This window comes from Sinocyclocheilus grahami, unplaced genomic scaffold, assembly GCF_001515645.1.
Source record: "Sinocyclocheilus grahami isolate Dianchi unplaced genomic scaffold, SAMN03320097.WGS_v1.1 scaffold310.1, whole genome shotgun sequence".
NCBI lineage: Eukaryota > Metazoa > Chordata > Actinopteri > Cypriniformes > Cyprinidae > Sinocyclocheilus > Sinocyclocheilus grahami.
This window is the reverse complement of record NW_015505489.1, coordinates 370,814-392,356: the sequence shown is the minus strand read 5'-3', so window position 1 is coordinate 392,356 and position 21,543 is coordinate 370,814. Positions and strand designations below refer to the sequence as shown.

At 38.8% G+C, this 21,543-nt stretch overlaps 1 protein-coding gene and 1 pseudogene across 1 annotated transcript; both read left to right on the top strand.

The window, feature by feature from the left end:
* The first annotated feature begins 2,970 nt into the window (after positions 1–2,970).
* Positions 2,971–5,910, top strand: LOC107601653 (uncharacterized protein K02A2.6-like; annotated as a pseudogene).
* A 6,948-nt stretch (positions 5,911–12,858) lies between these two features.
* Positions 12,859–14,781, top strand: LOC107601660 (C-C chemokine receptor type 5-like). Its single transcript, XM_016293916.1, has 2 exons — positions 12,859–12,891; positions 13,672–14,781. The coding sequence occupies exons 1-2, from the start codon at positions 12,864–12,866 to the stop codon at positions 14,709–14,711; spliced, it is 1,068 nt and encodes a 355-aa protein (XP_016149402.1). The 5' UTR covers positions 12,859–12,863; the 3' UTR covers positions 14,712–14,781.
* Positions 14,782–21,543: the final 6,762 nt, after the last annotated feature.

The following is a 21,543-nucleotide window of genomic DNA, read 5'->3' as shown; positions in this document are numbered from 1 at the left end:
CAAGAGAAGCTAATGTATACATTTAAGCATGCATACTTCGCATATAAGTAAGACATATTTAAAACATAATATCAAGAGAGAGAGATGGATACAGAAGGAGGAATTCAGAGAGAATGCGTTGTATATATAAGAATGAGAGAGAGGGAGAAAAAGGAGGGGTAAGACATGTCTGGACTCAACAGAAAGACAGAGAGTGTTTTCTAACAGTAGCAAAATGACAAACACATTAAAAAAGCTATTTCATGAAAATATCAGGCTATTCCACCAAGAAATCTGCTGAGGTAACAGGGTATTCCACTCAGTCTACTCCACAATGCCATTCTTTCTCAATCCAAACACCCACAGACGGAAAGAGTGATTGCTGAGCAGGCAGTTGTTAAGTTCCATAGCTGCTGGAACAAACACAGTCCGTTCTCCAGGGAGACAGAAAACTCAGGTCGTGAGTTTTCTGTTTCTAGTGCAAGAAGTAGTTGTGCTACAGTTATACTAACCTTTTGATTCTGTAATAAGCTATACTATATTTTATGAACTTCAGTACACTACACTGAAGAAACCCTGATGCTAACTTTTTTTCTATGGCATTTATTTACAGCATACTGATAATACAAAGTTTATTTATCTGGCACAAACACAATCAACTAGAATCTCAATTTACAGATATATGTATACAAATTGCTAAAACATAATAGAACTAAAACACCCTATTTATAAAACATTATCAGCAGTATGAAGAAAAAATTGATTAAATATAACTCTGGGAACACTTTTGAATGCATCAAGCAAATTGGAAATCTTTTTGGAAACAACTGAAACAAACTGTGAGATTCAGTGTTCCCAACACTACTTAAGAACGAGGACACTTGGAGATAGTGCTTGTTGAGTGTACCACAAAAATGGAATGATTTTTGCTTTGTGCATTTACTCGGTTGTTGTCAAAAGCAGCTTGTTTGTGGGACTGAAATGTCACCCTATAATGTGACAAAAAAGTGATGTAATATTTTGTAACAACAGTAATCGCTGGAAAAAAAGCTTGTTACTGGAAAGCTAAATCATTCTGAAAACAGCTGAGCCTTTGTCATGCTACTGAAAATGTTAGTATTTTGCTGTTGCAGTTAGCAGTTCCCCAACACTCCTCTGCAGTGGGTCAGTGAAAAATAACAGTTTCCTAATAAAGAAAAGGAAAAATATTTTAAAAATCCAGTTTTTAGTTTATTAAAAGTATATTCATGTTAGCAGTATTAGTTAGCTTGCTTAAAACAGTAATATAATAATAATAATTATTATTATTATTTTTATTACTATTATTATTATTAATGTATTATAGAGTTGAAATCCAAGTCAAAGCAAAGACTTTTTACTCTGTTCAGTTTGGACAATGAAAAAGGTTTGGATCTCTTAATTTTAAACTCAAAATACACCGGAATGACGCATTTAACTTTAAAGTCCATGTAAATATCAAATGTGTGTTCTGAGTTTGTCACACCACAGAAAAATGTGTTATTAACCACCCAGCCAAATTTGAATGACAAAAAACCCCCCGCAAAGTAAATAAAATTATCGCAACCAGGTTTTACTGTTGTATATCACCAGCATGACAGACATCGTTGTTCTATTATGTATGTCTGTTGTTCAACACGTGCAGGATTGTTTGCTCTTGCCTGTTTTGTATGTGGTGATCCTGTTAAGTAAAAGCTGAAGTGAGTTCACGTATACGCCTCGTCTTGTGTTGTGTTCAAGTATCATATCACAGACACTACAGTGGCGATGGGGATGGGATCATTGTAAACGCTGATGCCCTGCAGTGAACTAAATTCGCATTAAAGAAAAGCAAAGGACGGAAGTTGAGCGGTACGAGAGAGCAGTCTGTGTGAGTACTGTGATCAGCGAGCATGGCTTACATAGGCAAAGTTGATGCCTTTGATAGCTCCACGGAGGATTGGAATATGTATATTGAAAGACCGCAACAGTATTTCGCCGCGAATGATATAGATGAAGATAAACATGTCGCTGTACTCCTTAGTGCAATGGGCAGAAAAGCATACAGTCTCTTGCGTAGCCTGACTGCCCCATGCAGACCTGCAGAGAAGACTTTAACAGAACTTGTTCAAATAATGCGAGAGCATTTATCACCCACACCGTTATTGATTGCTGAATGTTTCTGATTCTATAAATGAAATCAGTACGAGGGAGAGGGCATTTCCACGTATGTGGCCGAAACAAAGAAGTTAACGGAGCATTGCCAATTTGGGGACGTGTTAAACAACGCGCTACGCAATTGCTTAGTATGTGGAATTCATCATGAAGGAATTCAAAAGAGACTGTTGACGGAGCCAGATCTGACGTTTAAACGGGCAGTAGAAATCACCATTTCAATGGAAACTGCAGCCAAAGATCCTCTCCAGTTACAAAGTGATGTAAAGGCTGGAAATGTAAATAAACTGTCAACAGTAAACAGAACAAATCAGACCCCCTGTTTTCGTTGTGGAAACCTTTTCCATCTTCCATCCCAGTGCAGATTTAAAAATGTAGAATGTAGACAATGCCACAAAACGGGGCATATTCAAAGAGTTTGTCGCAGTGCACAAGCAAAAGGGGCTGAGAAGGACAAGCGATATCGCACTGACAAAAGAAACATGCATAAAATTGATGAGACATCAGACAACGACAGTGAGGATGCATTGGCCAGCCTGGAACTGTTCAGTCTGGGTGAAAAAGACACACAGGCCATCTGGCTCATGCCAAAACTAAATGATCAAGTGGTAAAAATGGAGTTGGACACAAAACTCTCTTCTTTTCAATAAAGAGAAGCTCAACCCATCTTCCATTGTTCTCAAAACATATACTGGTGAAAAAGTGAGACCACCGGGTGTGCTGCCTGTTACAGTAGAATACAACGGTCAGAAGAAAATTCTCAACTTGTACATACTACCAAATGGAGGTGCACCGTTGTGGGGTCGGGAGTGGTTAAGAATGTTTCAGATGGGGTGGAACGAGATCAAAAACCTCAAGTCACTGCCTGTTGTTGCACAAACTACTAAAGAAAAACTGGAACTCATCTTGAGAGATGCTGCCCCCGTATTTCAGAGTGGAATTGGCACCCTTAAATCCATAAAAGGAAAAATTGTGCTCAAAGATGGCGCGACTCCATGGTTTCACAAAGCACTTCCAGTTCCATACACCATCCGACCAGTGGTAGCAAATGAGCTGGATCGGCTAGAGGAAAATGGGGTGCTGTCCAAGGTGGACTGGAGTCCATGGGCAACACCTGTCATCAGTGAGAACGGCACACGGCAAATGGCACAGTGAGATTATGTGGGGATTTTAAGGTCTCTATTAATCCTGTACTTCAAGCAGAGCAGTACCCTCTACCTCGAATTGAGGACATTTTTGCCAATTTGGCAGGTGGACAGTGGTTTTCAAAGGTGGATTTAGCAGATGCCTACCTCCAGATGGAAATGGAAGATGATTCGAAACCCTACCTGACCATCAACACGCTTAAGGGTCTTTATCGTTACAACAGGCTGGTGTTTGGAGTAGCTTCAGCCCCATCCCTCTGGCAACGTGCAATGGATCAAGTTCTCCAAGGGGTGCCTGGAACACAGTGCTATCTAGATGACATAATAGTCACGGGTGCAACAGATTACGAGCACCTAGAAAACCTGAAAGCTGCTCTTAAACGACTAGAGGAATACGGACTCAGAGCCAGGTGGGACAAATGCCAATTTTTCAAGCCCAGTGTCACATATTGTGGGCACATTGTAGATGCCCAAGGGTTGCACAAGTGTCAGGACAAAACGCAGGCAGTGCTGAATGCTCCAAAGCCACAAGGTGTCTCCCAGCTCAGATCCTTCTTAGGGTTTGTGAACTATTACAACAGGTTTTTACCCAACCTGGCAACTGTCCTTCATCCCCTCAATGCGTTACTTCAGTCAGGCAGGCAGTGGAAATGGAATAAGGAGTGTGAATGTGCCTTTCAGGAAGCAAAGAGGCTGGTCACATCCGACAGGGTCCTGATACATTACAATCCATCCCTCCCAGTGAAGCTGGCGTGTGGTGCCTCTCCTTATGGGATTGGGGCAGTGATATCACATCTAATGGAAGATGGTAGCGAGAGGCCCATTGCTTTTGCATCACGGTCCTTATCTGCAGCTGAGAAGAATTATGCCCAAATTGACAGAAGGCGCGTTTCCATTACAGATTTGCGCAAAACTTTGGCGATATTTTCTGAATGTCGATAAAAAAGTATTGCGAAATGACGGCGTTTCCATTAACCAATGTTATGCGGTTAAAACGTAACCCTTTGCCTCTCGCGATAAGTCATGGCAACCGGATTTTGGTGGGATTTTGACGGATTTTGGCTATATTTATTCAAAGGAGGCTTATGCATGTATCTTTACAGAAGCAACAAAGAGAGCTGCTTCAGAAACGTGCGTGGCGCGGCTGGAATAAACCATAGACTGTATAAAAACATTAACACAAGCATTGAGTGGCCGTAATCAGCTTCAGTGACCGTATCAGAGCCACACTGCACCGCATACGTGTGCAATGTAAATTGTCTAAGTATTAATAGTAGGGAAAGCCCCTTATACTGGAGTGCGGCCACGTATGAAGTGTTTCTTGGAGGTTATAGTACATTGAAGAATGATCATATGACTTTTTACATACGCCATGTGACTTGTAAATGCGAAAAAGCCGTTTCCATTGCAGTTTTGCGAATTAATCCTTTTTCGCATTGCCTGAAAAACCACCTCATGCGAGTGTAAAAACTTTTTTGCGATATATGGCCGTTTTTGCGAAATTGATGCGTTTCCATTAGGCGTATTTTCAATTCGCAATTTCAATTTGTGCAATTTGAAGGGTAATGGAAACGCGCCTAGAGAGGCATTGAGTTTAGTGTGGGGTGTCAAAAGATTCAACCACTATCTATTCGGCAGGGAATTTACCCTTGTTATGGATCACCAACCGCTTACTTCTATTTTCAGCCCGCAGAAAGGAATCCCTGCCACAGCAGCTGCTCATATGCAACGCTGGGCATTGTTTTTGGGTGGTCATCGTTACAAGATTGAATATAAACGCACTGCATGTCATGCTAATGCAGATGGACTGTCTCGTTTGCCATCGGAAATGGCAAAAGATGAATATGGAGAGGAAGGAGTCCTAGATATGTTTTCCTTCAGTCAAACCGAAGGTCTGCCTGTCACAGCAGATATGGTGAAAACAGAAACCAAACGCGACAAGATTCTGTCACAAGTGTATTTGGCAACACTTAAAGGCTGGACAACTGATCACAAATCGCTGCTGCAAAACTATGCAAAACGTCATGACCTCTCTCTAAATGCTGGGTGTGTGATGTGGGAGCTGCGTACCATCATACCCACCAGACTAAGATCTAGTGTCCTTGATGAGCTGCATAAGGGGCATCTAGGAGTGGTGAAGATGAAAGCACTTGCCAGGAGTTATGTGTGGTGGCCAAGGATGGATCAAGAGATAGAGCAGCTGACACTGCAGTGCCCTGGCTGCCAAATGGCACAGAATGAGCCAGAACATGTGCCACTTCACCCTTGGGAATGGCCAGCATCTCCATGGGAGCGGGTACATGTTGATTTTGCAGGACCATTCATGGGATCGACGTTCCTAGTGGTAGCTGACGCCTGTTCTAAATGGCCTGAGGTTTTCATCATGAGTACCACCACTTCTGCACGCACCATTGAGGTACTTAGGGACTTGTTTGCCAGAACTGGAGTTCCTCATCAGTTAGTAAGTGACAACGGGCCACAATTTACTGCCTTTGATTTCCAGACATTCCTTCGCAGAAATGGCATCAGACATGTCACGTCTGCCCTATGGCACCCAGCAACTAATGGACAAGCAGAGCGGTTTGTACAAAGCCTTAAGCGAGGACTCAAATAGAAATTTGAGGACTCACATGAGAAATTTACACTCCAGCAAAAGCTGTCCAACTTTCTGTTCGCATACAGAAATGCCACCCATGCAACTACAAACCAAACTCCAGCTATGTTGTTCATGGGGCGTCCACTTCGTTCTAGGTTGGATCTGATACTGCCGAACCTCAAACAAACTGTGCAAAACAGGCAAATGAATCAAAGCCTGAGGAGCTCTGCCAGAGCCACATGGAGCTTTGCAGTTGGGGAGACTGTGCTTTGTAAGAAGCTACAGGGGAGACTGCAAGTGGGTTATTGCTGCAGTTAAAGAGCAAACTGGACCATTGACTTACCAGGTTGAGCTGTCGGGTGGTACATTATGGCGGCGTCATGTCGACCAGTTAAGGAAAAGTGCACTGACAAGAGCAGAAGAGCTCTCAAGTCAACCTGCTGTTTCTTCTGTCTCTCAAGTAGAGCTACCATCATCCCCTTCAAGCACAAATGGCCAGAGTCATTGTCCTCACTCACCCGTATCACCACTATATACACCCCATTCTGAAACCAGCACTGTTTCAGCAGACACCGACAGGGTGCCCTGTGAGGAAAGACGCTATCCAACACGTGTGCATAAACCACCACAGAGACTGATAGAGACTGTTTAGAGTCTTGGTTACGGCATAGGCCATGGTAAGAACAGTACATTGATGTATTTGTGCGGGAGTTCACATACAGAGTTCACAAAGGCTTCACAGGAAATAAGTGCTACATTTTATGTACTTCTTTTCTTGAGGGAGGAGGAAATGTTGTATATCACCAGCATGACAGGCATCGTTGTTCTATTATGTATGTCTGTTGTTCAACACGTGCAGGATTGTTTGCTCATGCCTGTTTTGTATGTGGTGAATCTGTTAAGTAAAAGCTGAAGTGAGTTCACCTATACACCTCATCTTGTGTTGTGTTCAAGTATCATATCATAGACACTGCAATTACTGTATGCATTTATGTGACAGCATAGCTAGCTAGAAAACTGTAGGCTGTAGTAACTAACGGTAATGACAGTAACTCACGATTGAGCAGGAAAACCACTTATGCTAATGCGCTCTAGTTATTAGGTGTGTTCGACTTGAAGCAGCACTGCACAGAACAATCAGCGCATGACATCAAAGTACTGCGAGAGCTATTCGAAAGCAAGGAGCAGTCTGCTCTCTATAGCTCTTACTGTCTCACTTTGATGTCACACACCGATCGGTCTGCGCAGCGCTGCTTCAAGTCAAACACACCTCTTATTATAGTGTCAGGGGAGGGGCCATGCTCGGTGGCTCCATTGCATAATCGAGTCATGATTTTAGCCCTGCCCAAAAAATTAACACGAAAATGGTGAAAAACTGTTTAACGGTCTAACTCCACAATTAAGTACTACATAGTTCACAGTCTTTGTAACATGTTTCAGCAATGCATTTCCAACATTTATAATTTGTTTAGAAAGAATTCTCAGAATTGACTTACACTGACTTTAAAATGTTATTACAGTAAGGCCTTCTAAGCAGATGGTCTTGTGCAAAACGAATGGGTCAGTTCCCAAGCTATCTTTTCTGGCTCTGTCTTAAACCATCTTCTAATCCAATGCCTGCATGGATTTAGCCAGAGCTTTACTCACTCTCTCACTGTCTACTGTGCATCATGAGATGATCTGTCCACCTATGCTCTAATTATGGTACGAGAATTAGAGGAGTATGTAGTTGGCTAACAATGTCTTCAACATCACTACGAATAATGTACTCTGTCTATCAAAGGCATAATGTGAGTAGCACTTCAACACATCACGTAACAGCACCTCATCAACCTGAGTTTTAGCTCCTGACCCTATTCTCCTCTCTCCTTTCTCTTCCCGTCCCTCCTTATACTGTGCCATCTAATAAAGGCAAAATTCCAGAAAACATAACTTCAGAAAATAAATATTGCACTCTGTCAACTGTATTAGGTTTCATAGCCATTTTACTATCAATGGTAGGGCTGAAACGATTAGTCGACATTATCGACAACGTCGACAAAAAAAAAATTGTGGACAAATATTTTTGTTGTCGAGTAGTCGTTTGATCTCATATGACCTAATGCATGGGTCACCAAACTTGATCCTGGAGGGCCGGTGTCCTGCAGAGTTTAGCTCCAACTTGCCTCAACACACCTGCCTGGAAGTTTCAAGTATACCTAGTATGAGCTTGATTAGCTGGTTCAGGTGTGTTTAATTAGGGTTGGAGTTAAACTCTGCAGGACACTGGCCCTCCAGGACCGTGTCTGGTGACCCCTGACCTAATGTAAGACCCTGCAATAACACAGTTTGACCAGTGTGGAGCTGTCGCGCGAAACTGTAATTCAGCCCTCCTGATGCAATTTAAGAGAAGAAGACAGCGTTTCAAAGCAAACAGAGCAGAACTGAACCTATAGCTGCTGAGTGGCGTTAGGATGAATATGTACTTTTCTCTCAATAACAAAACAAACACATCAAAAACTGACAGAAAAACGCATCTGATTACAGCAATGTGGATGTTTGCATGATCTCTGCAGTTCGGTACTCCAGTCCAGTAAAGTCCAGTCATGTCACGTTTATTTATATATTACTTTATGCAATAGATAGTTTTAAATCAAGCAGCTTTACAGTATTACACATGAAAAACCAGAGTCAGTGTCACTTTCAGTTAGAATTACAACCTGATTTTCTGTTATAAATCAGCTCTCTGATTATTTATACAGCAATTAGGAATAATGACCATGGACCCATGTGGTCCTTTTGCATGCTGCTTGGCATCCTGTTCAGAGCACAATACTAGTTCAGGTTCAAACAGAATCTGCAAAATCTATTTAAACATAGTAACTATGCATATTTTTAAAAAGTGGTCAAATCAACTGTGCTCTAATTGACAAATTAAATTTCCGACACGTGCTTGTGGTGTTTGGCCAATCACAATGCACTGGGTCAGCTGGCCAATCAGAGCAGACTGCGCTTGTCAAAGGAGGGGGCTTTGTTGAAAACGACGTGTTTGAGAGAGGCGGGGCATAGAGGACCTACAATAATGTACAGTATTTGAAAAATAATGTGTTTTTTGAACATTAAAGCATGTCAACATATTCTGTTACACCAAATACACAAAATAATGATCTATAAAATAGCATCATATGACGCCTTTAAAGAATTTGCCACTGACGATTCAAACGCGAGTTTTTTGGGCAGTGAAGAGTAGCACTTGTTGTTTGTCATTTCTCCGATCACAAATGCAGACATGGTTTTATGTTTACGCGGTGCGGCGCGATGCAACGCAACGCGAAAAAAGACAGTATAAGTCATTATAATCCGTAATTATGTTCCCACTGGATGCAACAAATGCCTTGTTTATAATGGGTTTTAATGTTTTTGTCTCTTCGCTCTGGCCGGACAAGGCATCACAATATGGTAGGGGCATAACATTTCCGTCACACGCTTGAGGTATTCAGCCAATCACAACGCACTGGATAGCTAGCCAATCAGAGCACACCTCACTTTTCAGACCGATGAGCTTTGTAAAAATCAACGCGTTTCTCCGGCATAGAGGAGAAAAAATTAATGTACAGTATGTGGAAAATAATGTGTTTTTTTAACCTTAAACCACATAAACACATTTCATTACACCAAATACACAAAATAATGTTCTTTTTAGCAGCATCATATGACCCCTTTAATGTCATCTTGTGCTTCAGCAAGGTATCTCTGGCTAAAACTACCTAACATTAAATTTAGCGAGTCCATGCTAATGTACAAACCTAAATAGCTAACTGTTCTACGAAGGTCTACATTTCAGTGCCTCTCTATATTAAACTGGTTAAATGTAAATTCTTACCCTGCGGTACGTGAATCCTAGATGTTGTCATCTGTGATCGTGACTGTGATCGTGACGACCGTGGTGAGGCTTCTCCAGCTTGGATTGTGATCTGTAAACCCTCGCTTCCAAATTAATCCCTTTAATGTCATCTTGTGCTTCAGCAAGGTATCTCTGGCTAAAACTACCTAACGTTAAATTTAGCGAGTCCATGCTAATGTACAAACCTAAATAGCTAACTGTTCTACGAAGGTCTACACTTCAGTGCCTCTCTATATTAAACTGGTTAAATGTAAATTCTTACCCTGCGGTACGTGAATCCTAGATGTTGTCATCTGTGATCGTGACTGTGATCGTGACGACCGTGGTGAGGCTTCTCCCGCTTGCATTGTGATCTGTAAACCCTCGCTTCCAAATTAATCTTGTTACCCACCATATTTATTTTTACATCTTTTATATATCCCTCCATGGCATATTTAAGTCCCACTTGAATGATGGTCCTTCTGTTTTCAAAATGTATCAAAAACATCTTGGGACAAGGTTTTCACACTGACAGCTGTCAGTTAGCAACTCTGTTTGTTTGTCCGAGTTTGCAACAGTAACTGTTCTGTCAATTCTGTATTATTCTGATTTTCTCATTCCACTCCAGAATGTCCTGATGTTCCAGTTACCTTCACACTAACTTAAAAGAGTTCAATAGGCTATTTGGTGTGTGGCTTAAACATATAAGGTGATCAAAATAGTTTGAAATAAAAAAATAAAGTTCAAATGGGCCCACTAGAATGCACCATCAACTGTCTGTCTATAGATAAATAGATAGATAGATAGATTGCCATTGTCACTAATATTGATATAGACAATGTTGATTGTAGAGAGGCAGTTATAACACTCAAATCCATGAAAACGTGAACATTTGGTAAGGGCTCTATACACTCAGCCGACAGGAGGTCTGATCGTAGCGTCTCCCAAATGAATCTGTCATAAACTAAATAGGCTATGAATCAACGCAATTTACTCCTACGTCCAGGCGGGGACATTGGGATTCAAATTCACACTTATTCATATAAGTGTCACCTTTAAAGAAAGAACATGAAAATATTCCTCAGCAGAACAAACTCTTCTACAGAAAACACAGCTGACCAGCAACAAGGTGTCACGGTCATGTATTTAGCACATGTACGTCTGCAAGATGTCTGTTGAAGATCTCTTGATCTGGAAAGCGTCTCCTGTGGACAAACATCTAACAGACGTCTTTCAGATGTCAGTTTTACATACATTCTAAATCATAAACATCTTAAAGATATCTAATAGACGTCTATTTGACATCTAAAAGTAACGTCCTATAGACGTATTGCAGATGAGCAAACACTCTAAAAAATACGTCTTGCAGATGCAGATGCAGACATCAAATAGACGTCTCCGAGATGTATGTGTGCTATCAGGGGAACGACTCAACCATTTACCGCGCTCCTATTTGTAGACACGTGTTTGATGTAACGTTACAAACTTCTGTTCTTAAACATGGAAGAACAAATGAAAGAATTCAAATGTTTCACCTGTCACAAAAGAGACTACGAACGTATACATTATAAGTTCAACGAAACTCTTACCTTAAAAAAAAAGTTCCCAGTCAAATTAAAACTAATATCGTCACCGAAATACCACTATAATATAAAACACTGAAATGCGTATGTGGCTTCGGCGTTATAGACAGACAACAACGGCACAGCAGTTCGGAATTCTGCTGTAATCCGTCCACCAGGCAGCGCCCTTCCCGCGGCTTCTCGAGCCCGCACTCAACAGCCGGCAGCCTGAGCCAGGAATTGTGCACGAGACCGAGCTGCTGGAAGCGCGTGTGCTTTACAGTACTGATACAGTGAGACTGTCAATAAATGACTTTCGCCACCTAAAAGCGTTTCTCTACAAAACAGTTAACATTAGCGTAACTGTCAAGACGTAAATTTGACGTAATTCTCAGTAGGATTATGTAATATCAAAATGGAACTGCTAATGATAACCCAAGATTTTACCATGGTAACCGTGAAGCTGCAAAAGAGACGTCCCTTGACATTCAAATAGTGTTTACTATTAGCCGGTTGGCTACTGGGTTGGCTCCCCTGTCCATTTACAGTTTTTAAAAAATGTTTACACACAGTTTTTGTAACTATGACTCCATTTCTCAAAACTCTGCACACAACACACACACACATGCAAAACGTCACACATATTTTGCAAAACCGAACACCTCTTTCACAACTATGTTAACTCTTCTAAAAAGGTTTATTTTTGAGTAGTAACAAAGTGTAGAGGAGTGCACAGGAGTTTGTCAATTAGAAGATACGCACATTTACACTGTATATACAGTATACAACTGATGAATTCACGCAGTTATGCAACTGAACAGAATCAATACTGAACTGACTTGAGCTGTATAAGAACACAGCAGAATTTGAATTTGATACTATTGTGAAGCTGCTGTGAAATGGTCTATATTGTATGAAGTGCTTTAGAAAAATAATTTACTTTCTGACTTGGCTTGTGTGCATATTTATTGTGAGTGTGTGTGTGTGTGTGTGTGTGTGTGTGTGTGTGTGTCCTCAACCACTTCATTGTCTTCCCAGAATGACAGATGAGCAAATTCTGCTGCACCGTAACCCTAAGTGGGTGTTGTAACACTTTTCATCAGGTAAACTTTTTTTTTTTTCAGGTAACTTTTTATCATTTGAAGTACTGGTAATGTGTAGTTTTACATAGAAAATAAAAGCTCCATATAAGCTAATTCAAGCAAAAATTTGCATATACAAATTGTACTGTGTTAATGCGTATTTTAAACAAATTATGTGTAAATTTGTGGAAACATTTTCATGTATTGCACTCACAGTTGTATGCCCAGTTTCCTTGATGCTGAAATGCCTCTGTACTCATTTCTCAGTTTAAAAAGGGTGATGTGAATTCCAAATTAATTAATTTAATGATACAGACAGCAGTGTGAACCTTTTTAATGACATTAAAGTAAGTTGAAGTCCCGCCCCAGGGAGGTTCAGGAAATAGCACCTCCTGTGTTTTGTAAAGCTTTTTGACAGGCAGGATCACAAAAATTTCACAGATTCAGCTGTCATAACCAAGAGACATGACAGAGGACCCAGGGACTGTGGCTGGTAGGTTACTAAACAGCCTATTCAATGTAATTATGCTACATTTAAACGTTGTTCCTACGTATATTATAGGACTTTAGAATTTGTTTTAATTGTGTTTTTTGTCACAATAATTATTAAAAATGTAAAGCATCATTTGTTAAGAAGTAAACAATTTAAAAATAAATAAATGGAAAACCAGCATTATTTTGATTTTATTATGAAAGTTCACCCAAAAATGAAAATTCTGTCATCATTTACTCACCCTCAAATTCTTCCAAACCTGTTTTAGTTTATTTCTTCTGTTGAGCACAAAAGAAGATATTTTGAAGAATCTCAACCGCCTACTGTTTGGTTTTTCAACATTCTTCAAAATATATTTTTTTGTGTTCAACAGAAGAAAGAAACTCAGACAGGTTTGGAACAATTTGAGGGTGAGTAATGATGACAGAATTTTTTTTATTTTTGTGTGTGTGTGTGTGTGTGTGAACTATCCTTTTAAACATAAAATAAGTTTAAGGTGAACATTTAAACATGTCAAAGTCGTCAGTTTACAACATGAGAAGAAGATCATGCCTAATCTTACCAGTAGGTGTCAGGAAAGCACAAACTAAAATTCAAGTTCCTTGTGGCGTCAATTTATTTTGCCTACTTTTGAACCTAAAGAAAGCAATGTTGTTAAGATGTTTCATAATACAATATAAACATATTATACATTATATATTATAAATATTATGTTATAAATAGGCCTATAATTCATTATATAATCTAACATTGTGTTCTTTGTGTGCCATCCAACATCAGATTACAGTGATTATTACAATAACGATAATGAAAACTATGGATCACCATGCAACAATGGAAACACAAAGGCCTTCAGCGAGGTTTTCCTTCCAACCCTGTACAGCTTAGTTTTCATTCTTGGCTTCATCGGAAATGGCCTGGTAGTGTGGGTCCTGATCAGATACCGTCAAAAATCCAACATGACAGATGTGTGCCTCTTCAACCTAGCCCTATCTGACCTACTCTTTCTTGTGTCACTCCCTTTTTGGGCTCACAGTGCCATGGATGAGTGGATTTTTGGTAAATTCATGTGTCATTTCATAACAGGTCTCTTCACGTTGGGTCTGTACGGTAGCATATTCTTCATGGTCCTTATGACACTGGATCGCTATGTTGTCATCGTCCATGCCCATAGTATCTTTTCCAGAAATCGGTCTGCACAAATGGGTTTGATTCTGGCCTCATTTATATGGATGCTCAGTCTGTTTGTATCCCTCCCTAATATTATTTTTGCCAAAACAAAAAATGAGACAAACATCACAGTATCATGCAAATCTGAATTTCCTGAGGATTCAGCCTGGATGTCATTTACTTATCTTAAGATGAACCTCCTGACCTTGATCATCCCTCTGATTATTATGAGCTTTTGCTATTCCCGGATCATCCCTACTCTGCTCAGCATAAAATCACAAAAAAGGCACAAAGTCGTCAGACTCATCTTGGCTGTAGTGGCAGTTTATTTCCTCTTCTGGACTCCATACAACATTGTCATGTTTCTTATTTACCTGCAGAAGCATGGCTACTTGTTTTCTTGTGAGCAGCATATTAGTTTAAGCCTTGCCATGCAGTGGGTGGAAACAATCGCCTTAAGCCACTGTTGCCTCAACCCTATCATCTATGCCTTTGCCGGACAGAAGTTCAGAAGAGCAGTTCTTAAAGTCCTAAAAGAGAAGTTTCCATTGTGCTTCAGCCAGTGCGCCACTTTCTCTCAACAGTTATCTGAACGCAGAAGTTCAGTCTTCAGCAAATCTACTGAATATTCCTCCACACATATTGCATAGAGCAAACTTATTCCCCCAGAGTTATTTTTAGTCTTAGTATTTTATTTTATTTTATTCGATTTTTTTAACGTCCGTAATTTCTCCTTTTTATTGAATGTATATTGAGTTATTTTTAAGTTGTCTTTGTTCTGTTTTTTGACAATTTTGTTAACAATAATGATATATGTTAAGTAGGAGAGTGCGGAAGTTGAAGTTATTGCAAATGTGTTCTTTGTGCATGTATATTGCTCATATTTTAGAAATGTGATTGATACAGAAAATTAAGAAATTAATGATTTCATCAGGAATTAAAAAAAAACCTCACTGTTAGTTTTTGCATAGGGAGTCAAAAATGTTTTCAGTTGTGACTTTCTGACATCTTTGTTAAAGAAATGCATTTAGTCATTTTGCTTTTAAGATTTTTAATGTTAAATGCCATTTAATAAAATATTTGATGGATTAAAATTCATTGTCCTGGTGGTATGCATTCAAACTAATATACAGAAAACACATTCACTGTTACATTACCTCAAAACTACTCAAAAATAATAAAAAATAATAATAAAAAAAAAGGAATCCTTGAGGTAGATTCCTTGAAATACTAAGGGAATTATGACGTCTCATAGTATGTGCAGGTGGATTTATGTGTGTGGTGGGAGGGAGGTGACTGTCTGTTTGTCACAAAGAGGAAGAATTCTGACGTAGCTATAAACCACATATGCGTAAGTGTTTATCTGTCTATATGTGGAGCCAGAGTCTCAAGCATGTTAAGTTTATACCAATTTCCTTAACAATACTCCCACATTCTGAGAGACTTTGCTTTTTAAAGTCGCTTTTTGTGTTGTTGCCTCAACAAACACCCAATTTTCAATATTCATATGTTTCATCAAAAGACAGTGTTTGAGGTTAACCATTCATTCTAGATGCTTGTAATGGAAATTTGGTTGCATTGTCATTCTTTGTCATGCTGACAAGGGGAAAAAAATGTGGGCAGCCATTTTGGGGAGACTCGATTATTGTAGCAAGGTGCATTACAGGCTTTGTTTTCAATTCTGAGAGTTGCTGCTTGGTTTTACTGAATCAGATAAGAGATTTCTTCTGCTGCTCGATGAATGCAGATCAGTTTGTAAGATCAACAGCTAGATGATGTTCCAACACCCTCTATCACATCATGTGCTTCACCTCCAAGAAAATGGCAGAAAATGGAGATTGTTTGTAGAAACAAGTGAAGTACAATAAGACTACTCAAAATGTATTTAAAAGAGACTTACAGTAATATGGTACACAAATGACAGTCATATGCACACATACACAAGAGTAATAAGAATAGCACTTCTGCACTTCTTACCTTATTTTTAACTCATTAGCAGATGTGGCCATTTTTTATTTGATTGTGCGAGGCCTTTGAAGTCAGTTGCTTTCTGTTATTTTAGCTGTACAATAACAGTCTGTTATGCTGCTTGAAAGCCTATGTATTGATATTTATGTATTTTTTGGTAATCGTAAGCACTGTTTTATTGCACAAATAGTTTTATCATTACTGCACTATTACTATTATTTTACCAATAGCTACTAGTGAGAATCTACTCATCAGAAGTATCGTAAATTCACAAGAAATACCTTACTTCCCTGTTTGATAGGCAAGTGAGAAAATATTAAAAAATATAATAAATTTGACTGGTTATGCCCTTATAATGAAAGCCTGACTCTCACTGTATGGACAAAAAAAAACCATTTTCCAACTTTTCCAACAGAAGAAAAAAAAACATGCATAGAGGTTTGGAACGACATTATGGGAGTGATTGATGAAAATTTCACTTTTGTGTGAACTATCCCTTTAAGATGACATTACAGTTTTTCTCGATTGCTTAAACACATTTCTTGAAACTATGCCTCTTATTCTCAAAACAGTAAACACAAATCCATAACGTCTCACCCAATTCCCCAAGCATCCTATTTTCAGGTCAAAATGAAACTCTACACTCTCTGAAAAACATTCACTCTTACTGAAAAACCAAACTTTGCCCTCAGACATCACACACAAGCCCTCAAAAACCCACACACTATAACATAGTATTGCACACTGGTGCAATACATTCAAAACAATATTTCCAAAACTGGTAAGTTATATAACCCCCCCAAAAAAAACTTTTCACATGATGAACACAAAAGACACAACCAATGTATACATTGGCACATTTTTATTCATTCATGAACACTACACAGTACAACACACACACACAATATTCTGCCTCAGCATCCCATCTTTGGTCTGGGTCAGGCCAGAAAATCTTGTCTGCTACAATGCTGATTGGCTAATTTTTTTTACCAACGGAGGCACGAGAGCTCAGCTCTCCCCTGGCCTCCCCTCTCCTTCTCTATCACCTAGCGGTTGTAATTACATCAGCAGATTTGGCACATTCGCGATAGAAAAGCAGCGCTTTCCAACTTCAGTAACATGTTATGGTATAACAGCTATGAAATTACAAACAAAAAATACACATTCTAAGACATGAATTGAAATTAATTGTGCATTTTATTAACATTAAATCGTCCTCCCATTTTCACCTCAAAATTTTGGGGAAGCTGTGCCTCCCCTGCCTCCCCTGACGAGCTGCCACTGCCCTGAAGCACAGTTCAAGAGGGCACAAATGGCAACATAAACTGCTATACTGTGATGGTACACAATACTTCATACGATATCAAAACGCATACCTGAACATATTCCACTCGTTGGTCTTTCACTCTGACAGAGTTTCATTTGAAAGGGACACGGTACGCCTGTTTCATCCGGAACCTGTGCTTTCGGATGATGCGATCAATTGTGGAGAGGCTGATGTCATTACAGTTTTTCTGAATTGCTAAAAACACATTTCTTGAAACCATCACTCATTTTCTCAAAACCTTAAACAAAAATCCAAATACTCTTATTTATACAAATAAATTTACGAAACCTCTGACTCTTCCTTCAAAATCATACAATCACTGCAAAACCATTTCTCTTGCACTCAAAATCAAACGGTGCTCTCAGATCACACACACACACACATGAGTCAATAAAGAAAACACTACAGAGCATTCATTAGACACTACAGAGAAAAATGGAGAACACAGCATCCAGAACATTACAGAAAAAAAGTATATTGTATTGATACAATCACTGCAAAACCATTTCTCTTGCACTCAAAATCAAACGGTGCTCTCAGATCACAAACACACATGAGTCAATAAAGAAAACACTACAGAGCATTCATTAGACACTACAGAGAAAAATGGAGAACACAGCATCCAGAACATTACAGAAAAAAAGTATATTGTATTGAGTAAACAATTTTTCAATTCTGTAAAAAAGTATAGCAATTGCAACTGAGTAAGGTGAATATATTGTATAGGCCTACTGTATGCAAGAATAGTATTGTGCTGAATATTGAATAGTACTGAATGTTGGTATATATTCAGCACTTGGATACTGCAAAAATACTGCAGTCCAATTGCAAAGGCCAAAAAGGTCAAATACAGTTTTTTTCAACTGCTTACACAAAAAAATCTTTACTTGTCACACAATTTCTCAAACCTGACACTCAAACTCCAGAACCACACAGCAAATCTGCAAAACCATACACTAATTCTCAACCTTTGACCTTTGAGTTCTCAATTTCATTAAACACTTTTTGCAAAACACAACTATTGAGTAAACAATTTTTCAATTCTGTAAAAAAGTATAGCAATTGCAACTGAGTAAGGTGAATATATTGTATAGGCCTACTGTATGCAAGAATAGTATTGTGCTGAATATTGAATAGTACTGAATGTTGGTATATATTCAGCACTTGGATACTGCAAAAATACTGCAGTCCAATTGCAAAGGCCAAAAAGGTCAAATATTATAGTTTTCAACTGCTTACACAAAAAAATCTTTACTTGTCACACAATTTCTCAAACCTGACACTCAAACTCCAGAACCACACAGCAAATCTGCAAAACCATACACTAATTCTCAACCTTTGACCTTTGAGTTCTCAATTTCATTAAACACTTTTTGCAAAACACAACTCACAATTCTCTATGTAACACACAAAAATGTAACAGGAAGTATCTTAATTTCCTTTTTCAAACACAACCAATCAAAATGCCACACTAATTCATCAGTGCCTCACACTAACTCCTCACACGTGCAAACACCCATTGCTTTACTTAACACCAAGCAATCATGGCTTTAGAATAGGCCTATAAATACACATATACACAACAACACATGGTTGATGTATTTCTTTTCTTTTGTTCTGAGTAATACTGTATTCACAACCACAAATGCTTAAAGTAAAAAAAGTTTGGTTTCAATCTTGCTTTCGTGTTTACCGTGAATCTCTCTGGCAATTGTTTTAAATCTTGAACAGAAATGTACGTAGGAGCTCACGAAAGAAGAGCTTTAGGTTTTGAATAACTGTGTATATGATATATCCAAAAATATAATATTATGGCAAAGGTGTTTGCAACAAAAGACAAATGTTTGCTTTTGAAATGTGTTTGTGATATTTTGAATGCAGTGCTTAATTTTGCAAGTGATGTGAGGCATTTTGCATTTTGTGTGTGCAATTCTTGGATTTGTGTGTAAAGTTTTGAAAAAAAGAAGCAACAAATGTGTGCAAGCAGTTAAAAAAACTGTAAAACTCTAAATTAATAGCATGTTACAGTACACTCAAATACTGTATGTTGTGCAATTGTAAAATCAGGGTCAATGAGAGCTTCATTCTGTCTCAGCATCATGTCTTTGTGCTTGAGTTTAGCCTGAGGACATTGTCCACAACACAAGTAATGTTGTATTTTTTGCTAGACAAAGAGAAAAAACCCTCTGGTCTGACAGATCAAGCCTTGATAACACTCTCTAAATCTTACTCTTTCTCTCTTCATCCTCCACTTCTTACATATACTCTTGCTCCTCTCCTTCTCAGATTGTTTCCATCTATTCTTCGTATCATCATTCAGTCACCTGTGCCAGTTGTGGACTCTGAACTGGCTCATATTTTGTACAGTTGGTTTGATCACATCATTAGAAACAAGTGTGATAAGTGTTTAAGTGAATGAGAATATGTTTAGAGTTTTGCAAAAAGAGTGCATGAGATTTGCAAATAGAGCCGAACTGCCTGGTTTAGCAGAAAGAGTGCTTTATTCGACAAATTGGTTTAAGCTAGTGAGAATTTGGTTCAGAGATTGGGGTTTAGTGTTTTAGCAATTCAGAAAAACTGTAATCCCTCGAAAATGATGATTATCCTCAATAATTCTCCTTTGAATCTCTCGCAGGCGGATTACATTATTGGCAATGACCATGTTTACAAGCTCCCTCTCTTGCTCCTTCGACAAAAGCCTTAGCCTGCCTCCACTAGGTGGTCGTCTCTGTGTTCTACAAAAATAGAAGCACTCATTACTGTAACTGTCACACATCCTTTTTACAGGAAAAATGGAAACATACTGAAACTCTATCTGTATGCGAAGCAATTTGATGCATTTCTTTATTAGTTTGGGGTTTAGTGTTTTAGCAATTCAGAAAAACTGTAATCCCTCGAAAATGATGATTATCCTCAATCATTCTCCTTTGAATCTCTCGCAGGCGGATTACATTATTGGCAATGACCATGTTTACAAGCTCCCTCTCTTGCTCCTTCGACAAAAGCCTTAGCCTGCCTCCACTAGGTGGTCGTCTCTGTGTTCTACAAAAATAGAAGCACTCATTACTGTAACTGTCACACATCCTTTTTACAGGAAAAATGGAAACATACTGAAACTCTATCTGTATGCGAGGCAATTTGATGCATTTCTTTATTACAGTAGCATAGTGCAACAGTGTATGTGTACAGCACAGAGTACAGCTCTCAAAAGTTACTGTACAGAGCAGTCTTACTGTAAGTACACCTACCTATTTTCCTCCCTGAAGGTTTTGATGATGTAGGCGACGGTGAAGCCTCCCTCATAGTCATACCATGGACAAGAACACAACTAAAGTGGCTCGAATTTCATCTGAGACTGCTTGTCTCTTTGCCCTTGCCCCTCCTCCTCGATCTATTTCTTCATTTCTCTGTGGATCCATTGTTCCAAAACTCAATGAACTGATTCGGGCCCTTTTATCTATCCATTGAAGGATCTGATTTATGTGTGTTCAATTTTGACTCGAATTGTGTTCTAATTGAACTCAAGCTGTGCTGACTTGAGTGAACAGTATTGAATGCTAGTGCTTTCAAAATGACCACATGGTGTACGCAATAAGAAAGTAAGGGATTTGTGTGTAGAGTTCTGCAGTGACAGCTCAACAAATCTGACTCATGTGTCAAAACTGGGGAGTAGTTTTTAAAGTTTAGGGAATTGGGTGTGCTTTTTGATAAATGGCATTATGGTTTTGAAATTTTAGTTCAAAAGCCTGGTTATAGTGTTTTAGCAATCGAGAAAAACTGTATAACAATTTAATTAATTAATTAGTTAATTGTATTCAAGAGTTTTGATCATTTAGATTTTTGAAAATTTGAGAGTACTCTCTGTTTTGAGCCTGATAAACCTGAAAGGTTTGCATATAAAAAGTTTGCATTATACCACAACAAGCCATAAAAAGAGACACAATCTTGAAACCCATAATTAATTTTCCAAGAATAAGCATTAGTTTCACTTGTTCTTTATTTTTTTCAATTCCTGAAAACTGACTCACTGTTGAAGGAGAAAAGAGCACAAACATTGTTTTGTCAGCATTACAGACATATCATTCATTGGTGTGGGATGGCATTGGTTTTGAACATTATCTATATAAACTGTCCTTTTCAAGACATTCGCTGTGGGTGGGGGGACTTATTAGAGTTCATTCAGTAGC